We start from the raw sequence: 21,296 nt of genomic DNA, 5'->3' as shown, positions 1-21,296 counted from the left end.
GCATAGTCATTATTTGGGTACAATGTAATAATGCCTGATTTTCAGCCCAGAAGTTAATTCATTAACTAATACATGAATTAGGGATAAAAAAAGTGTGTAAACTCCCACTTACACAAAAATGTAAAACAGAGAGTAGCGAAAGCTCTAACATTATTTCATTCTTGCCATAAACTGTATTTAATTATCTACAAAACAACAAAATTCCCCAAAAACAATTCTTCCTTTTTTTCAGACTAGTTATGCATATCATTATTATTATTATTGTTATTACCATTGACAGTGAATGAAGTTGTATAAATATTTTGATGAGCATGACTGTTATACAGCAGATACTATAAATTTTGCACTTTCATATTTGTCTGAATTTTAAAAATTTGTGAACACCCAGAATGTATATCTGTGAGTCGCCACTGCTCTACTTCCTTGTTGCCTCCCAGTGTATGCTTTAATACTACTACAAAAGGTTCATCTTGCATTACCTGCTACAGTACCAAAGACTGAATACCCCCCACCCCCCTTGATTCCAATCCCATGTTGGTGTTACTTCACTTCCAAAAAATAATACTCTGGATTCCACCATTAATTCAGCATTTCTGGAGATTCCTATGCATTTTGAGGAAAGAACCTTCATATATATCAATGGCTCTATGGATGATCATGATACAATGCATCTTTGTTGTCAGTGAAGACGTTTTTAGATATCACCTTTTAGACCAATGCTTGATTTCTACTACAGAGCTGTTTGTTCTGAGCAGACTGCCAGCTACCTTGTATATTCATTGATTTGGAATCTAAATCTAAATCTATTGTGGCTTTGGTTCCCTCAGTGCTCCCCAGAGCCCCTGTGCAGCATATATGTATGACTCTTTAGTAAAACAGATCCAGGAATGTATTCAGTCACAAACTGATGCTGGCTGAGATATGTTTGGAATGCCTCTCAAGAAATAAAAGGTTTGTCTTAATCTGATAGTCAAATGGCAGCAATAAATCATCCTTTTCAGTCAGGTTTAGCTAAGAAGGGAAATGTACATTTGCATAGAATCATGAGATCAGGCTAGAGGCTCAACAGAAGGTACAAGTCTGCTAGCTTTAGTATAGACATCTCAAACCACTCCACTGTTCTGAAGACTGTAGAAAAAAGTGTTCAGACAACCCCATGAGTTCAGGAACCAATGAGTTCAGAAACATTCTGAGAGCACAGGAAAAATGCTGCAGTCTAAGGTCAGTAGTATTGAGAGGATTAATAGGACTGAGAAGGTCCTTTTATGAGGGGGAGAATGTCTGAATGAATACAGAACTCCTTAAGTAGTGAATACCAGATAAAACATATTTTTGACAGTTAGTACTGTCTTGCCATCCAGTCTCTTCACCATCCGGTCTCTTCATGTTCATACATCTACTACTCTTTCCTCCTAAGGTTTTCCTTTGAGCACGATTGGTATTAAATAATTTGATATATGTGTAACGAATTTTAATTTCTCTAGTTACAACAGGATATTACTAACATTTATGTGAATGAAGAAGCTGTGCTATTGTGGTAAATTCATCAGATGTCTTTATGAGTTGTTTAAGTATCGTAAGTAAGTTGACTGGAAAAGACAACATGAATTTCGAACCTGAACTTACTGCTGCTGCTGCTTCTCATGATGATAATAATGATACAAGTATTTCTATCTCAGACCTTTTCTCGAAAGTACCTATACTGATATGAAACACAGTAAATTGTCAGTCTCCTTTGTTTTGAGATTTTCAGCTCTTACTCTTGAGCTAACCTTTGATAAGTTTAATTACACTACTGTCATAGCTTTATGATAAATGAATCAAGCAGCCTTTAAATTGTTTTGATGTTATATATTTTTAATGAACAGAGAACAGATCTCAGTATGCTTGTGTATCAGCCAGTGATTTTAAAACATTGCTCACTTAATTGTAATGTACTGTGCAACATATTCATGTTTGATTATTGCCTAAACCACTTTTTTAATTATGAAACTTTATTCATGTACCCATACATTTTTTTTTACCATTGATGTGATGTGGAGATTTACATTTCTTTCAGTTTCTAACTACAATGTATTTATTTTTTATCATCACTTATTCCTTCAGGAATTAGTTCCTCTTGCTACTTGAAAAATTCTTCTTGTCTCTGGGTCAATGAAAGTTATAAACATACTGTCTACTTAGCAGAGCTCTTTTTAAGTAAAAAATGATGTAGCCTAATGCTATTCTGTCTAAAACTGACATGGTGAGACCGTGGCTGTGTACAATTAATGTAGGTTAATTCTTACAGAGAAGAAAACAGCAACCAGCCACTATTAATACTGCTATTTATTTAGGTAAATAGCGCAGTTACCGGTTTTGAACTGGCAAGTTCATCATCGGATGGCTGTTTACATGATTTTCAAGACACACTTTACATTATCGTTTGTTTTCGATTTTTATTATTCCACTGTGGCGAAGTATTTTTGGTGTGTTATTGCCGTCGAAAAATACTTCGCCACAGTGGAATAATAATAATAAAAATCAAAAATGGATGATAATGTAAAGTGTGTCTTGAAAATCATGTGAACAGCCATCTGATGATGAACTTGCCAGTTCGAAACCGGTAATGGCGCTATTTACCTAAATAAATAGCAGTATTAATAGTGACTGGTTGCTGTTTTCTTCTCTGTACGAATTAACCTACATTAATTGATGTAGCCTACTTTTAGTAGGTATTTTTTAAGATGTCAGTTAAATAACAATATGCTATTCATTTGTGATGGTGAAGAGACATGGCAAGAACTAATAATTTCATTCTGTGTATTTCAGATTGGTGCTGTTAATTTCAACATTTTACATTCTGTGTTGCATGTTATAGTACAACAAACAAACCTCTATGAAACACAAGTTGAATTTAAGGGACATGATGCTGACCGTCTCGAGGTATTACATTATAGAATTAATGTAATTAATATGAGAGTCATTTTGAAAGTTTTGAGAATGAATTGATTCTGTTACTTCATTACACTCCCAAGGAATATCCACAGTCTCTGCATTTTACTGTTTCATGTTTCAAGAAAGTTTCACTCTTAAGCAGGGTATCACAACCATTGTCTTTCTCTTACAGCAATCAATTGAAATTGACATTTTTCCCTGTCAAACTTTTTATTACTTTAAAGTTATTTTCAGTGCCTTTAAGAATCACAATTGGTTTTGGGTATTATTTTCTTTGCATGAAACTGATCTTCCTATTGTTCAACAAACTCAGGTTTTGAAATAAATTATTTTGAAAATGAAAGACCATTCAGGCATTCAGAGATGGCCACAACTTTTAACTTACTGTCTTGTTGCATATATCTTTTGAGCCTCATTTTTTTTTATTCACTTCACCTTTTTTACATGATTATTAGTAACTTTGAATCATTATAAAATGATGTTCATGACACAGTTGACATTAGCTTCCACTTTTTCATGTTTATTGTTCATAAGCACTTTGTATGATCAGCTTGTTTGTCATGAATAGCTTCAGTTTTGCGTCCCAGGTCAGTAAGCTACAAAGGCTGTTATTAGTCTAGTGAACATCAGTAAGTAGCAACTCAAGTAAAACTTAAATATTTACTTCTGGACACAGACTGACAGACACAAAATGCTGACTGACTAACAGCTTAATGAAAAATCTAGGATGGAATGTAACAATATTATGAAAAGGAAAGTTGCTACTCACCATATAGCAGAGATACTGAGTCACAGATAGACACAGCAAAAAGACTATCATAATGTAAGCTTTCAGCTGATGAGGCCTTTCGTGAAAATAGACAACTCACACACACACACACACACACACACACAAGCAGACGCAACTCACACACATGACTGAAGCCTCTGGCATCAGCAGCCAGCAGCTGCAGCTGAATGTGTGAGACAAAGGTCTTGTTGGCTGAAAGCTTATATTGTGACAGTCTTTTAGTTGTGCCCATTTGAAATTCAGCATCTCCACTATATGGCGAGTAGCAACATTCCTTTTCATAATACAGGATGATTCGAAAAGAATACCACAACTTTAAAAATGTGTATTTAATGAAAGAAACATAATATAACCTTCTGTTATACATCATTACAAAGAGTTTTTAAAAAGGTTTTTTTTCACTCAAAAACAAGTTCAGAGATGTTCAATATGGCCCCCTCCAGACACACGAGCAATATCAACCCGATACTCCAACTCGTTCCACACTCTCTGTAGCATATCAGGCGTAACAGTTTGGATAGCTGCTGTTATTTCTTGTTTCAAATCATCAATGGTGGCTGGGAGAGGTGGCCGAAACACCATATCCTTAACATACCCCCATAAGAAAAAATCGCAGGGGGTAAGATCAGGGCTTCTTGGAGGCCAGTGATGACGTGCTCTGTCACGGGCTGCCTGGCGGCCGATCCACCGCCTTGGGTAGTTGACGTTCAGGTAGTTATGGACAGATAAGTGCCAATGTGGTGGCACTCCATCCTGCTGAAATATGAATTATTGTGCTTCTTGTTCGAGCTGAGGGAACAGCCAATTCTCTAACATCTCCAGATACTGTAGTCCAGTTACAGTAGCACCTTCGAAGAAAAAGGGACCAAAAACCTTATTGGCTGAAATGGCGAACAAATGTACAACTAAATGAAACTTTATAGCTCCCTTAATTCGCCGACAGATAGTGCTTAGCTCTGCCTTTTGTCGTTGCAGAGATTTAAATTCCTAAAGTTGTGGTATTCTTTTTGAATCACCCTGTATTGTAACAACATAGTGACTGTCCTAGTTGAAGATGACTAAGGAGTTTACTTCTAAACTATCTGGTGTGAAATGGCTGTGACTTTGTGTGTGACACCTGCACAATAACGTGCATGTTACATAAATTAGAATAACTACAAGACACTTACCATTTCAGATATTCTTATTAAATTCTATGCTACTTCAGCTTTATTATCACCCATCACTTTAAGGCAGTAAAAGGAATAAGAGATGAAGGAAATGTATTCTGTACTTGTAGTTTGTAGTACTGCTGCCACCACATCAGATAACTCATCTAAAATGAATCAGTTGTGATGTTGCTTGTTTTGCTGGTTCCATAAAGTATGCCGAGTAAAAACAGCTACTATCAAGGCTTCTCAACAGTACAACAAAAGAAACACAACCACCAGCAACACTACTGTCTCTGCTACCAGCAACAACAGCTGAATGCTCCTGGCGTTGCCCAAATGCAGCCAGACTCACTAGAGCACTCTGGTTGCTGCTCTCAAAAACAAACATGTTTGATTTGCTTATCACCACCCTGTGCCACTCTGCTCAATGCCGCTCTGCTCAATGCCAATCTGCTTGCAGCACCACTATAATCATGAACATTGAGCAGTACTGGTTTGTTTTGCTAGTGCTGCTGTGCTCATCACTCAACAGTGCTCTGACCATGCTGCACTGCTCCACTATAACCACAACCTAACCAATACCATACAGACTGAAATCTCTTCCCACCTAATAAGTCCAGACCAACAACTGACACATGTGCATCCATGTCTACCAAGAATTTATGTTCCTTATTGTTTACTGTACCAATCAAGCAATAATCCATCTCTGCACATGTCCAACAATCTGGCTCTGCACACATCCTTGCAGTGTACCATTTTATTGGGAAGGCATTTGACAGTGAAGGCACTCTCATTTGATTTAACAAATGCTTCTTTTTATTCTGCTTATCCTGCTTTATATTTTTGGAGTCTTGTGCGTTAAGCCCAGTATCACCATATTCAAAGCACTGTGGTTGGTGACACTGCTTCTTCAAGTGGTCTCCTTATGAACATCTATAGCATTTGATGTCAGATGAGAACATACCATGGTCACTCCTCTTCTGAGTCACAATATCTATCTCTTCCAGTGTGTGGCAATCACTAGGACCACAAATCACTAGGATTTTCTATCCTCATCCAATGTAACCAGGGTTTCCAGGTACCTCCATTTCGGTGGGATTGTCCCTAATTTCCAGTTGAAAACCCATCTCCCAATTAAACCTTGTCAGGATCAGTAAACCTTGTTGGGATAGGTAAAAATCCTGATCACTCAAAAGTGGACAATATTTCTTACAATATTATGGTCTACACTTGAAACTGTTCAGTATGGGATTAAAACTGAAGGGCAATCTTGAAAAAGTTACCGAAATTTAAAATTCAACCTTTAGTTATGGTGAGAGAGCTGATGAATAGGACTCAGCAGCAGTGGTCTTTTAGTAGGAGACAGAAATGAGCCGTAACAGTGTTCAGTCATTCTATGAAAAATATGGATTTGTCATCAGACACATAAACTAAAGAAGTGTCAGTGCAAAAAGAGAAATAAAAGTTGAAAACTTAATATCAAGAGTGATGGGTGTAAAGTTTACTCATAGCTTCAAAAAGGTAAAAATGATCATGAAGTTCACAGTACTTTGTGTCCTTCAGATTTTAGTGTTTCTCAAGAAGGCAAAAATGACGTTAAAAAACATGCAAACACTGCACACACACACACACACACACACACACACACACACACACACACAGAACTTCTATTCAGCAGTTGGCCTCAAAAACAAGATGAAAGTAAGTACTTCTTTTGTCTCTGAAGCAAATGTTGAGCAAGAAAAAGTAATATCTGTGGAGGTATCCTTTTTGTTTCACTCAGAACATAGCCGTAGCCGTAGTTAGTTTCTGAGAACTGCTGCAGCAGTTTGTTCTTGCAGTTGTTTCAGATTCAAAAATATCTGAGAAACAAAGATAATGAAAATGATTTTATCACTACTGAGCCTGCATTAAAAAAACAAGCAGTCAAGCAGTCGGACAATTCTGTTTTTTATTCAGTTTCCTTGGGTGTATCCAACAAAGAACACATTAAATAAGCAGTACATTATTTTTGATCTGAAGTGGTTGTATGTACTAAACATCTCTTATTATATCACAGTGATAGTGAAACATCTGACACAACTGTAGCAGAAATCAAAAGTGAGCTTACCAAAGCATTCTGAAGAATACCAGCAGTTTTTCTGCTGACAGTTCCTCTGTTAATTGTGGAAAGAATAAAAAGGTATACATTGAGCTACACAAAGAAAATCCAAACTTGTTGCCATGGTATATAGCTTAGTGTCATCTTTTGAATACTGTCACAAAGCAAGCTGAAACTGCAGTTCGAATTTATGTAGAAGCCATTTTCATTAAGATACATAATCTATTCCATCAGTCTATTAAAAGTCAGTGGACTAAAGGAATATTTTGCTTGAATGGACATTGAATGGCTGGAGATTTTAAAGCACATACCAACACACTGGCCATCTCGCATTCCGGCCATAGAGAAACTTTGAATCAAACAAATTGTACTTCCTCTCACAGACTTTTTTGAAGATGAATTATCTTTGACATGTCTGGGCTTTGCGATGAACACTGACAGTTATTTTGTGTCATTAAATGAAAAACTTCAGTCTGATGACCCACTTATAATGAATTATTTGACCATGTGAACCACTCAAGATCTCTCTGAATCAAAGAAAGGAAAATCAATTTGATGGCTCTGTGACACCTTCAGTCTTGAAGTCAGTAAATGATAATCTTGTCAAAACATTCAAAACACAAGCAGCTGATTACTTACAGCATCGTGTAGATTATCTCGACAAACAATTTGACTTTGGATTGAGGATGTACAAAGAATTCATAGAAGTGACTTCTCGATATGAAAGTCATACAGACGAGGATTTGATGTTTGAAGAATGTGCACAATTAAACAACATTTTCAAGGATGAAGAGGAAATGTTTTAAACTGAAGTCTGATGATAAGTGCATAAAATGTTTTTGTCATAATGGAAACTGTGAAAACCTGTTCAAAGATGTCTGTTTCATGTTTTCTATACCTCATTCCAGTACTGCTCCAGAAAGAATTTTCAGTGTCATAAGAGACAGTTGGTGAACTGAGAGAAACCATTTGTCAATGGTTACATTAAAAGCTGAATAAATGCTGTAAATTATTTACTCATTTATGTGCCTGCAGTTTCATTATTTTCTTGATGGGTAAGAGAGGAAGATCCTACTAATGAGGTTGAGAAGCAAGCAGGAATAACACAAGGTAAAATTTAGTACTCTGATGTGTTTTGAATTCTATGCCTACACGTGTTAAATTTAGGTGTTTTAAAGAAATCCTAATTTTGTTCAGAAAAAACCTCTGCTTCCCACTAGAGGATTCCCTCTGCCACTGCAGTGTACATCAAACTGTAAGTCTATGAGTTTACTTTATGAACTCTATCAGATGATGCCTCTACTGGTTCATTGTGCTTTTGTGTTAATTCCATGAGCTTTTCCCTGAGAAATTTAGCCAACATAATCTATTGTTGGTTAAGCACTTCAGCCACCTGTTCAAACATCTATGTTTTACTAAGGGTTTCATGATATGTGACATACATTTTAGCATCGTGCATTAACCATAAATTAAGCAGACAGATATGTCACTTCAGATCAATTCCCTAACTGAGTTGCTTTCCTTGCATCATCTAGTAAGGCAGATTACATCCTCAGATGTTTTCCCAGAAAAGTGCATAATGAGACTATCTGCCATAAGACCAATGGGTGGGACAGGTACTTTCACTCCTGTCTTGGTATCCCCTCCCTGCAATTAGGTCAACCCAATCACAACATGTATAGCTTGTAGTTCCCTCCTCATCCCTTCACTAACCTTACTTCATTCTGCTTTATCCTTGTGTTGGAGTGACAAGTCGATAGTTGAAAGGACACTGAAAGATTGTCTTTGCGAGCGAGGTTCTTCGGAGGAAACAACCAGTGTTCGTTTCCCGCTTTAACATATGTGTCTATTGTGTTTGTGCAGTACAATAAAAGTGGTCATTCACAATATAAAATCCACACAAGTGTTTTCCTTTATGAAGTGAAATTACTCCGACATAAGTGGTGACCCTGTAACTAAGCGCTGTGACAGTAGACAAGTTTCTTTAGATATTTTCCGCGACGTCTTGGTCGACATGTCATCTGCACAGAACCTCTTCTACGACATCGACAGTGTTATCCAGAATATCAAGAAGGAGCTCGACACGATGCAGCAAAACCCTCAGTTCACAGTGCCACGGACGCCTACATGTCAAACTGATTTCGTCCACGACGTTACCGTTTCCAACCACGCCGCGTGTGCCGGTGGGTCCCGTGCCGCCTCCACAGGATATTGCCTCGCACAACCAGCCCGCAGGACACGCTGATATCAGACCAAATGTGCTCACGTTTTCATCACCCACGTTGGTACCGGTTCCACGAGTTTCACACTTTCCGGTCGCCAGTTATCGTGGCCCACCCATGTCGCGGTTACAAATTCGGCCCCCACCTTTCGTTCCCGAACATCCGGAAATTTGGTTTGCTATTATGGAGAACATTTTCATGCAGCAACAAATAGTCGACAATTTTGAATAGTTCACGCTAGTGATATGCAACCTGGACCAACGTGCATCGTCAGTGGTATCGGATATAATTATGCAACCCCCACCTATGCCACTCTCAAGACGGCTTTAATTTTGCATTGTACAAAACCTGTGGACCAATGGATAACACAGCTCCTGTACCATGAGAAACGCAGTGACAGGTCGCCTTCAGACTTTTACCGGCATTTACGTGCTTTGGTGGACCCTTCCGTGTTCTCAGACACATTACTTTTGCACATATGGCAACAGCAGTTACCTCCGCTGGTGGGCTTAACCTTAATTGCTTACGAGGGCCGGCCATTAAGCGAGTTGCTGCAAGTAGCCGATAGAGTGCACTCCCTGCTCGATTTGCGCGCCACAGTGGCCGCCGCCGCAACCACCTCGGCCGGCGACACCAGCCGAGCACGGCTGGAGCCGATTCACGCGGCGCCTCCAGCTTGTGCTGCCACAGCCGCACGACAAGCATTGGCTGCGACTGAAGATTTCCAATCTCTCTGCGCTGCCATCGATCAGCTGTCCACCCAGCTGCAGTGGCTAGAGCCACGTGATGTTGCGGCGGCTGACACACACATGCGTCATCGCCAACCGATGCGCCCGCCGCGTCGCGCAAACAACAGCACCGGTTATTGCTGGTTCCACCAGCATTTCGGTGTGCAAGCTACGAAGTGTAAGGCACTGTGCTCTCACCCAAATGCATCCCATGGCCTGCTTTAGGCGCAGCCGACCGTGGCAACAAGCAACTGCTCATAAACTCACAGACGCATGGAAGGAGAACACCCCCATTTCAGCACAAACCTACGTTATGCGGATCGACTTCTCCCACAGCTGTAAGGTACGCAGCTTCACAAAGACTTTTCATTCCTGATCGCTCTACAGGATGGATGTTCTTGGTTGACACTGGCTCAGATGTCAGCACTCTGCCTGTAAATTTCTTCCCTGCAGACAAACGCACTGAAGAGACCACTTTGAAAGCAGTCAACGATTCAGTCATCCACACATATGGACAGAAAACACTGGCAGTGGACATTGGGCTACCAGAAAAATGCGACTGGACCTTTGTTATGGCCGATATCGACCAACCTATACTAGGTGCTGATTTCCTGGCAAAACATGCATTGTCCATGGATTTACGCAAGTCACAACTCGTCCATTCTGCCAATGGATGGGTTATTCCAGGAATACAAGGACGCCCAACCTCTCATGCATGCCAAAGGGTAGATAACTTCAGTGCACTCACCTGGAAGGACACCATAGCGACGAAGGAATCTGACCTGCAGATGGCTCAAATGACATCAAAACAGTTGACGTCACAACAACAGGCTCCTGCTGTTTCAACCGCAAAGGTGACACCCAAACCACAAAATGGAACAAGAAAGAGCAGGACGAAGCATGAGACGGTGCACCACATCCGCACAACTCCAGGCCCACCAGTCTCCTCATGTGTTCGCAGGCTTGCACCTGATCGCTTGCGGGAAATCAAGGCCATTTTCAACGAGATGCTACAGGAAGGAACTATACAGCCATCCAACAGTCCGTGGTCCTCTCCTCTGCACCTCACCCATAAAAAGAATGGGTTATGGCACCCGTGTGGTGATTTTCGAGCTTTGAATGCCTGAACTGTTCCGGACAGTTACCCTGTGCCACATATACAGGATTTCACACCCATTCACTGGCCAAGGCAACCATATTCAGTGTTTTGGATTGCCGTAAGACTTATAATCAGATCCCAATGGCAGAGCAGGACATACCAAAGACTGCAGTGACAACCCCATTTGGACTGTTTGAATTTTTGGTGATGCCATTCGGGCTAAAAAATGCTACCCAAACATGGCAACGGTTTCTAGACAGCGTGCTAAGAGGGCTGCCATATTGTTTCGCCTATTTAGACGATATTCTGGTGTTTTTGGGGAATGTTTCTGACCATCAGAAACACGTAAGCGAGGTGCAAAGCAGGCTTAGTGCTCATGGAATTACACTTAACAAGGACAAGTGCGTGTTTGGGGAACCCGTTGTAACCTTCCTGGGTTATAAAGTGTCAGCTCAGGGCATTTTCCCACTGCCAGAGAAGCTGGAGTTGTTGCATACCCTTCCACGGCCTCAAACCTACCATGATCTCCGACGATTCCTAGGGATGATAAATTTCTATTGGCGCCACCTCCCCAGAACAGCAGCAATCCAGACGCCACTGAACAATGCCTTGGCTGGACACAACAAAATTGGCAAGCGTCCACTCCCATGAACACCCCAGATGGACTCTGCTTTAAAGGCACTGCAAAACAGCCTTCACAACGCAGTGGGGCTTGCACACCCTGCACCAGGAGCTCAGCGAGCCATAGTAGTGGACGCAAGCCAAGTCGCAATCGGGGCAGCACTACACCAGAGAGTGAAGGGTCATTGGCAGCCACTAAGTTTTTTCTCACAAAAACTACAGATGAGTCAAACTCATTGGAGTGCATACGACAGGGAACTCCTCGCAATGTATGAAAGTGTCAGGCACTTCCGCCCTTTTGTTGAGGGCAGGCAATTCACCATATACACCGACCATAAACCTCTCGTAGCAGCTTTCTACGAAGTCAGCGATTCGTGTTCCCCCGTCCACCATATAGAGTTTATATGCCAGTTTTCGACAGACATGCGTCACATCCATGGTGCCGACAACATTGCGGCAGACTATTTCTCACGTATTAATGGGATAAGTCCAATGTTGGATTATTCTGAATTGGCAAGGGCACAGGCTTCAGATGCGCAGCTGCAGTCCTTGTTGGTGGACCCGTCCACTGACCTACGTTTACAACTTGTGGACGACCCCTGCAGCCCATGTAAAGTATGGTGCGACACCTCCACGGTTAGACCACACCCATACATCACCCATCAGTTCTGACAAAAGGTATTTGAGGGCATTCACAGCCTGGCACACCCGGGAACCAATGCCTCAGTGAAATTAGTGACGGACCGTTTTGTGTGGCCTTCAATCAAGAAAGATCCACGGGAGTGGGCCTGCAGCTGCCATCAGTGTCAATGTAGCAAAGTGGGACGCCATGTTCACGCTCCAGTAGGACTATTCCCAACCCCAACGGCACGTTTTGGGCATGTACACATTGACTTGGTTGGACCCTTCCCCCCTTCAGAAGGTTACAAGTACTTGTTTACGTCAGTGGATCATTGCACATGGCGGGCAGAGGCACACCAATCAGGGACTTCTCTGCAGAGTCTACTGTGTGGGCATTCTTGGAAACCTGGGTGGCTCGTTTTGGGTGCCCACTTTTCGTTACCACCAATCAAGGACGCCAGTTTGAGTCGACACTGTTCCAACAACTGTTGAAACTCTGCAGCTTCCAACGAAACCGGTCTACTAGCTACCACCCGGCCAGCAACGGTTTAGTGGAAAGGTGGCATCAGACTTTAAAGGCTGCCCTGGTGTGCCACGAGGACTCATGGACTCAAGCGTTGCTATTGGTTTTGTTGGGGTTACGGACTGCATTAAAAAGAGACATCAATTGTTCCTCGGCAGAGTTGGTATATGGAGAACCACTCCGTGTTCCAGCAGAATTCCTTGCACCAGTTCCTCTCCCAGATGACACACTACTACCCCACCTCTTGCAACAAATGAGGAAGCAGGCAGAGATGTTACGTGCAACCCCGACATCTCAGCACGGCACGCATCCAGTTTTCATGCACAAGTCCCTCAATACTTGTTCCCACATCATGCTCCGCACAGACCTGGTACGTCATTCGTTACAGCCACCGTACACTGAACCATAGCAAGTGCTAGGACGGGACACACACACAATGGATATCCTCCTGTAGGGAAAGTCAACCAAGGTTTCCATTGAGCGGGTAAAACCCGCTTGGACAATGACACCACAGACTACAGTCTCACAGACAGCTTCAGACACAACTCCGCAGAGCCAGACAGCTGTGACCCACCGGAGCTCCACACCAGGGGACCTAATGCAGCAGCGGAATCATCAAGCAGCACCCACACCCGCACTATCCGCACTCGGGCAGGCCGAGGGGTGAAGTGTAAGCACCCCACCATACCGGGTGCTCCGCATTTCAGGGGGGGGCGGGGGGCTGTGTGGGAGTGACAAGTCGATAGTCGACAGGACACTGAAAGATTGTCTTTGCGAGCCAGGTTCTTTGGAGGAAACAATTAGTGTTCATTTCCCACTTTAACGTATGTATCTATTGTCTTTGTGCGGTACAATAAAATTGGTCATTCACAGTATAAAATCCACACAAGTGTTTTCCTTTATGTAGTGAAATTACTCCTACACTTGAATAATGTGGCTACCTGACCCTTCAAAACTTCAATATCCCCATTTAAAAAGTTGCTGCACACATTTCTAGTTGTTGTGTATCTTCAATTTTGAACTATACTACAGAACAAGTGGGAACTTAGAATACTGACACACTATCTATAAGCAAAATCAGTTGTATTTATCTTTCTGCATATCATGGCTCAGTGGGGATCATTGCACTGATGTGCTTCATGGTCAGACTTCTACATGTTCCACACATTACTGGTATTTCCTTAGGACATGGTAATTTGTGCCCTGATAAATTACATCACTGGCACCTAGTCACCCATAAGTACTCATCTCTAGTTATCTCAGAACCATTACTGGTCTGCAGGTTCTTGTAGTCTAAAAATGTCACTTTCAAATTCATATGCTGATCCTTCTGACTCAACAGTGCCCCAAAACAAAAGAAAAAAGAAAAAAAAAAGGCCAACAGGAACTAGTTACTCACTGAACTGCATATGGACAGATGTCGAAGGCTGCTAATTTGCAGACATGGCTCCTCAATGATGCCACCAGCTGAAGTCAGCACACCTGATGCCTTATTTTTAGGACATCAGAAATCAGAGCCTCTCACAACAGACTTGTAGGAGCCTGCCACATATGACCTCCTATAGGAGTGTAGGATAGTGAGCGGAGGTGTGGTCCAATGGTGCACAGGTTGCTAACAAGACATAATTTAATTAACAGTTATTTATTAACAAGAGTTTTACAATCAGTCTCTCTTCTTCCCAGTGCAGCCGAGTGGAGGCGTCAGGTAACACATCAGCACCCTGTGAGGAATTTGCTGGCGCAATCCTTGCATTGTCTGAGATCAGTGACATGGTCCAGCTGTAGAAGGGTATGGTGGCCAGCATGCAACTGCAGCCTGGAATGACTGTGGGGTCTGTCGGAGCCTCAGAACTATTGCTGAGGGAAGCTGCACCCTGGCTCATCCCCAGAAATGTGCGTGCCCCTGTTGTCGGTTGTCAAGCTGGAGTGTATGCAGGAGACATAACAGTGACACAGAGGACGGTCCAAGAGGTGTTCCCATTCCTCATTCACGGAAGATTGGCGAAGCCCTCATCCTCAGAAAGTCACAGGTGTGACCAGCAGGAATGCTGCTTGCAGAGCTGAAGTTCCCTTCACAGCTGAATGGTTACTAGTTCGAAGCAGTAGACTGCAAGCTGGAGGTGGCTGTTAACATTTCATCTTATTCGCCAAATCATCCTACAACTACTAGAGCTGGCTTTCCGTTGGTATCGGTAATGCAGATGGAGTGGTCAGACTCTGGGAATGAGTGGATGGAATCCGAGGGTTTTATAACAGTTGATGATCTGATACCCCTGTATTGAAGACTGAAAGTGCTCCCATTCTCTGAGCCTGTCAGTGCTCTTGGCAAGCCTAATGTTTAATTTCAGAGCCTTAGAGCTTCCTGTTACGCAAAGTTTGCAGCCCAAAAGGCATTCTTGTGGCATCCTAGACGAAGTTACAATATGTAGCTCCATTACTGAAGAGTTTTATCTGCTCCACACTGTCATCTAAATGCTGCATCAGGTGTTCCTGATGTTCTCTTTCACAAAGTCTGAGGTAGTGAACTTGTTTGTACTGTGGTTCTTCTGAGTGTTGACGCAATTATGCCATTGTTGCATGCTCAACAGGCATGCTTCAAAAGTGAAGAAGTTGTGGGTCAGGATGAGGCTGGCTAAGGTAATGAGGAAATAGGTTTTAGGTAGGGTGGCAGGTGATTGGCGTGAAAGGAAGTGCTCCATCACATCGAGGTCCTGGAAATATACACAAATATACACAAATATTCCACACATCCAGGGCCTCGCTGCGATGGAGCACTTCCTTTCACGCCGATCACCTGCCACCCTACCTAAAACCTCTTTCCTCATTACCTTAGCCAGCTTCATCCTGACCCACAACTTCTTCACTTTTGAAGGCCAGACATACCAACAATTAAAGGGAACAGCCATGGGTACCAGGATGGCCCCCTCATACGCCAACCTATTCATGGGTCGCTTAGAGGAAGCCTTCTTGGTTACCCAGGCCTGCCAACCCAAAGTTTGGTACAGATTTATTGATGACATCTTCATGATCTGGACTCACAGTGAAGAAGAACTCCAGAATTTCCTCTCCAACCTCAACTCCTTTGGTTCCATCAGATTCACCTGGTCCTACTCCAAATCCCATGCCACTTTCCTTGACGTTGACCTCCATCTGTCCAATGGCCAGCTTCACACGTCCGTCCACATCAAACCCACCAACAAGCAACAGTACCTCCATTATGACAGCTGCCACCCATTCCCATTCCCATTCCACAACAACCTGATAACAGCTTTCGCATCCCGCAACTACCCTCCCGACCTGGCACAGAAGCAAATAACCAGAGCCACTTCCTCATCCCCTCAAACCCAGAACCTCCCACAGAAGAACCACAAAAGTGCCCCACTTGTGACAGGATACTTTCCGGGACTGGATCAGACTCTGAATGTGGCTCTCCAGCAGGGATAGGACTTCCTCAAATCCTGCCCTGAAATGAGATCCATCCTTCATGAAATCCTCCCCACTCCACCAAGAGTGTCTTTCCGCTGTCCACCTAACCTTCATAACCTCTTAGTTCATCCCTATGAAATCCCCAAACCACCTTCCCTACCCTCTGGCTCCTACCCTTGTAACAACCCCCGGTGTAAAACCTGTCCCATGCACCCTCCCACCACCACCTACTCCAGTCCTGTAACCCAGAAGGGGTACACGATCAAAGGCACAGCCACGTGTGAAAGCACCCACGTGATTTACAAACTGACCTGCCTACACTGTGACGCATTCTATGTGGGAATGACCAGCAACAAACTGTCCATTCGCATGTATGGACACTGGCAGACAGTGTTTGTTGGTAATGAGGATCACCCTGTGGCTAAACATGCCTTGATGCATGGCCAGCACATCTTGGCACAGTGTTACGCTGTCCGGGTTATCTGGATACTTCCCACTAACACCAACCTATCCGAACTCCGGAGATGGGAACTTGCCCTTCAATATATCCTCTCTTCCCGTTATCCACCAGGCCTCAATCTCCGCTAATTTCAAGTTGCCGCCACTCATACCTCACCTGCCATTCAACAAAATCTTTGCCTCTCCACTTCGGCCTCGACGGACATCTCTGCCCAAACTCTTTGCCTTTGAATATGTCTGCTTGTGTCTGTATATGTGTGGATGGGTATGTGTGTGTGTGCGCGAGTGTATACCCGTCCTTTTTTCCCCCTAAGGTAAGTCTTTCCGCTCCCGGGATTGGAATGACTCCTTACCCTCTCCCTTAAAACCCACATCCTTTCGTCTTTCCCTCTCCTGCCCTCTTTACTGACGAAGCAGCCGTTGGTTGCGAAAGCTAGAATTTTGTGTGTATGTTTGTGTTTGTTTGTGTGTGTATCGACGTGCCAGCGCTTTCGTTTGGTAAGTCACAACATCTTTGTTTTTATATATATATATATATATATATATATATATATATATATATATATATATATATATATATATATATACAGGATTATTACAAATGATTGAAGCGATTTCACAGCTCTACAATAACTTTATTATTTGAGATATTTTCACAATGCTTTGCTCACACATACAAAAACTCAAAAAGTTTTTTTAGGCATTCACAAATGTTCGATATGTGCCCCTTTAGTGATTCGGCAGACATCAAGCCAATAATCAAGTTCCTCCCACACTCGGTGCAGCATGTCCCCATCAATGAGTTCGAAAGCATCGTTGATGCGAGCTTGCAGTTCTGGCACGGTTCTTGGTAGAGGAGGTTTAAACACGGAATCTTTCACATAACCCCACAGAAAGAAATCGCATGGGGTTAAGTCAGGAGAGCGTGGAGGCCATGACATGAATTGCTGATCATGATCTCCACCATGACCGATCCATCGGTTTTCCAATCTCCTGTTTAAGAAATGCGGAACACCATGATGGAAGTGTGGTGGAGCACCATCCTGTTGAAAATGAAGTCGGCGCTGTCGGACTCCAGTTGTGGCATGAGCCAATTTTCCGGCATGTCCAGATACACGTGTCCTGTAACGTTTTTTTTTTTTGCGGAAGAAAAAGGGGCCGTAAACTTTAAACCGTGAGATTGCACAAAACACGTTAACTTTTGGTGAATTGCGAATTTGCTGCACGAATGCGTGAGGATTCTCTATCACCCAGATTCGCACATTGTGTCTGTTCACTTCACCATTAAGAAAAAATGTTGCTTCATCACTGAAACCAAGTTTCGCACTGAACGCATCCTCTTCCATGAGCTGTTGCAACTGCGCCGAAAATTCAAAGCGTTGGACTTTGTCATCGGGTGTCAGGGCTTGTAGCAATTGTAAACGGTAAGGCTTCTGCTTTAGCCATTTCAGTAAGATTTTCCAAACCGTCGGCTGTGGTACATTTAGCTCCCTGCTTGCTTTATTCGTCGACTTCCGCGGGCTACGCATGAAACTTGCCCGCACGCGTTCAACCGTTTCTTCGCTCACTGCAGGCCGACCTATTGATTTCCCCTTACAGAGGTATCCAGAAGCTTTAAACTGCGCATACCATTGCCGAATGGAGTTAGCAGTTGGTGGATCTTTGTTGAACTTCGTCCTGAAGTGTCGTTGCACTGTTATGACTGACTGATGTGAGTGCATTTCAAGCACGACATAATGCTTTCTTGGCTCCGGTCGCCATTTTGTCTCACTGCGCTCTTGAGCACTCTGGCAGCAGAAACCTGAAGTGCGGCTTCAGCCGAACAAAACTTTATGAGTTTTTCTACGTATCTGTAGTGTGTCGTGACCATATGTCAATGAATGGAGCTACAGTGAATTTATGAAATCGCTTCAATCGTTTGCAATAGCGCTGTAAAAAAAAAAAAAAAAAAAAAAAAAAAAAAAAAAAAAAAAAAAAAAAATATATATATATATATATATATATAAAAAAAAACAAAGATGAGGTGACTTACCGAACGAAAGCGCTGGCAGGTCGATAGACACACAAACAAACACAAACACACACACAAAATTCAAGCTTTCGCAACAAACTGTTGCCTCATCAGGAAAGAGGGAAGGAGAGGGAAAGACAAAAGGAAGTGGGTTTTATGGGAGAGGGTAAGGAGTCATTGCAATCCCGGGAGCGGAAAGACTTACCTTAGGGGGAAAAAAGGACATGCACCTCCATGATCACTCAGACTTAATTTCTGATCTACTCCTCTCGCCACCACCTCCACCGAAGTACGAGTTCGCAAAGAAAACAATCATGGAATGACTCGCCTGCTCACCACAAGAATTAATCATCAAGAGCTTGTACGAGAAACACCTGGTGGACCAAACTCCATCACAACTCTGGTGCCGCCTTCGGTTACTTGTGAGTGAGCATACCATGCTGGACGTCACTCTATGGGCGGTGTGGTCTGCCAGATTGCCTACCGACCTACAGATCCACCTGCCACCCCACTCCGTTGAGTTAATCGGCTCTCCTCTCTGCATCGCAGACCAAATCTATCCATTGCTACTATAACACCAACCAGCTCACCACTCGCCGGTAGTTGGCACAACTGCTCCTGCTTACCGGCTGTCTGCTGGCAGAGGCAGGGCTCACTCCACCTCCACGCCTTCTACATCGCCTGGCAGTATCCACTCGCTCTCTCCACCATCCGAGCACTCCAGGATCGCCCACACACCATACGAGCCGGTATACATGCGGAACAAATCAACAAGGAAAAGCCTCCTCCACTACCGCGGTCACCCCCACCACCACATCTGGCTGATCCATACTGCTGGTACCACAAGATTTTCAGTGATAATCCCAAGAAGTGACGATTACCTTGCCAGGCTAACCACAGGACCTTAAAGACACCAAGTCCTGTGGGGAACCTCACAGGTGTCCTCATACATTGCACTCCACTCATCCGCCCAGCCGAGCAGTCTTTTTTACATGACTAGTCTTCACTGGTGCTGACGTGTCTATCATACCTACATCGGGCTCTGTCAAAGTTACGGTGCACCTATCTCCTTCTCTGTGTTTTCCGTGGACTTTGCCAACATCGATGAACCAATTCTCGGTATGGATTTTTTGTCCCATTACAAATTCTCTCCAAACATAGTTCAGGGCCCAGTGCTACACCATCCCACTAACACTCAGATACCGTGCTCCCGCACTTATGTTCCACGTTCTGTTTCTCTCACGACATGTGAGTTGGTACGCGAGTGCTCCACCCCCGCGGGTGACATTGTGACCTGTGCCACTAACCTACTGTCAGAATGCGACTCGACGGCAAAACTCCACTGGGAAAACAATGAGCTGAAACAATGAATAGCACACACTTACAATGAGCTCGCCATGCCTTGTACCTCGCTGCTGAAACTGCAGCCCACAGTCCTGCCACCTAATTGTGTTTCTCTAGCAAACACCAGCTCAGATGCTCATCAGGTTAGTCCAAAAACATTAATTGCCTGTGACGATTCACGTTCAGTAGACTCTGCATCCTCAATGCGCCCACCACGTTCACTGCCATATGTGTCAGACAGTGCTTCTAATAATAGTCACACACGCGATACGACCACGCCCACCATGCGAAAGCCGCCCCGTGTGTTGATAAACATTCCCCCTCTCTCACGTGCCAACCATGTGACTCAGTGGCCATCGCTGTTCCACGTGCCCGGTACCAAGTGCAAGGTTGACAACAGACAGTTGCCACACATTCCGACCTGCTCCACGCTGTGTGCGCAGCCGCCCTCTCCAAATAAGTGCACGGCATGCTCACGTACTAGACATGTGACTTTCATGTTGCCTTTTCCCACTCGCACTAATGGCTACACCTCATTGCGCTCTACCTGTCCAAAAACTTCACATCAGGACATTGATCAGTCTCATTTGCAGTTCTCAGTTTCTTCCACCACTGACAGAACAACACACAAGATAGATGCCACTACCGGCCCTCCTGTTAGGCACACGGTTAGACGCCTCAACCTTATTAAGTTGTGCGCACCCCAGCAGCAAATTAACGAACTTTTGGAGGCAGGTATCCTGCAATCGTCAGGCAGCAACTGGTCTTCACCGATCCACCTCGTCCTCAAACATGACGGTTCTTTCCGAATGTGCGGCAACTACAGACGTTTAAACGCTCGTACTGTCATGGACAATTACCCCGTGCCTAATGTAAACGATTTCACTCATGTGTTATTGGGTGCTACAATCTTCAGTGCTGTTGACTGTAAACGTGCATACCAACGGATTCCCTAAAACAGCTGTTATCATGCCACTTGTTTTTTGCTATACAACTTCATGCCATTTGGCCTAAAAAACACAGCACAAATGTGGCAGCGTTTCATTGACTCAATCTTATGACAGTTCAAGTTGTGCTTCGCATATCAGGATGACGTACTCATTTTTAGCAAGTCAGCTGAGGAATGTGAAAATCATTTATCCATGGTCCTCCAGACCTTGAACTCCAACGTCGTCGACAACAACAAAGACAAATTCCAGTTGCATCAGACTTCCATCACTTTCATGCGTTACACCGTCTCCACTGATTGAATACAGCCTCCCA

General features: G+C 43.4%; 1 protein-coding gene across 1 annotated transcript in view; it reads left to right on the top strand.

Annotated features, from left to right (window-relative positions):
- LOC124589485 overlaps positions 1-21,296 on the top strand; it is a 296,313-nt gene that overhangs the window by 35,771 nt on the left and 239,246 nt on the right. The window contains exon 2 of the mRNA XM_047131557.1: positions 2,812-2,925. Within this exon, the coding sequence (XP_046987513.1) occupies positions 2,812-2,925 (114 nt within the window). The remainder of the gene's footprint in view (positions 1-2,811; positions 2,926-21,296) is intronic.

Source organism: Schistocerca americana, chromosome 2 (genome assembly GCF_021461395.2).
Source record: "Schistocerca americana isolate TAMUIC-IGC-003095 chromosome 2, iqSchAmer2.1, whole genome shotgun sequence".
Lineage (NCBI taxonomy): Eukaryota > Metazoa > Arthropoda > Insecta > Orthoptera > Acrididae > Schistocerca > Schistocerca americana.
Note: the sequence above shows the minus strand (reverse complement) of the source record. Positions and strands in the feature narration are given on the sequence as shown.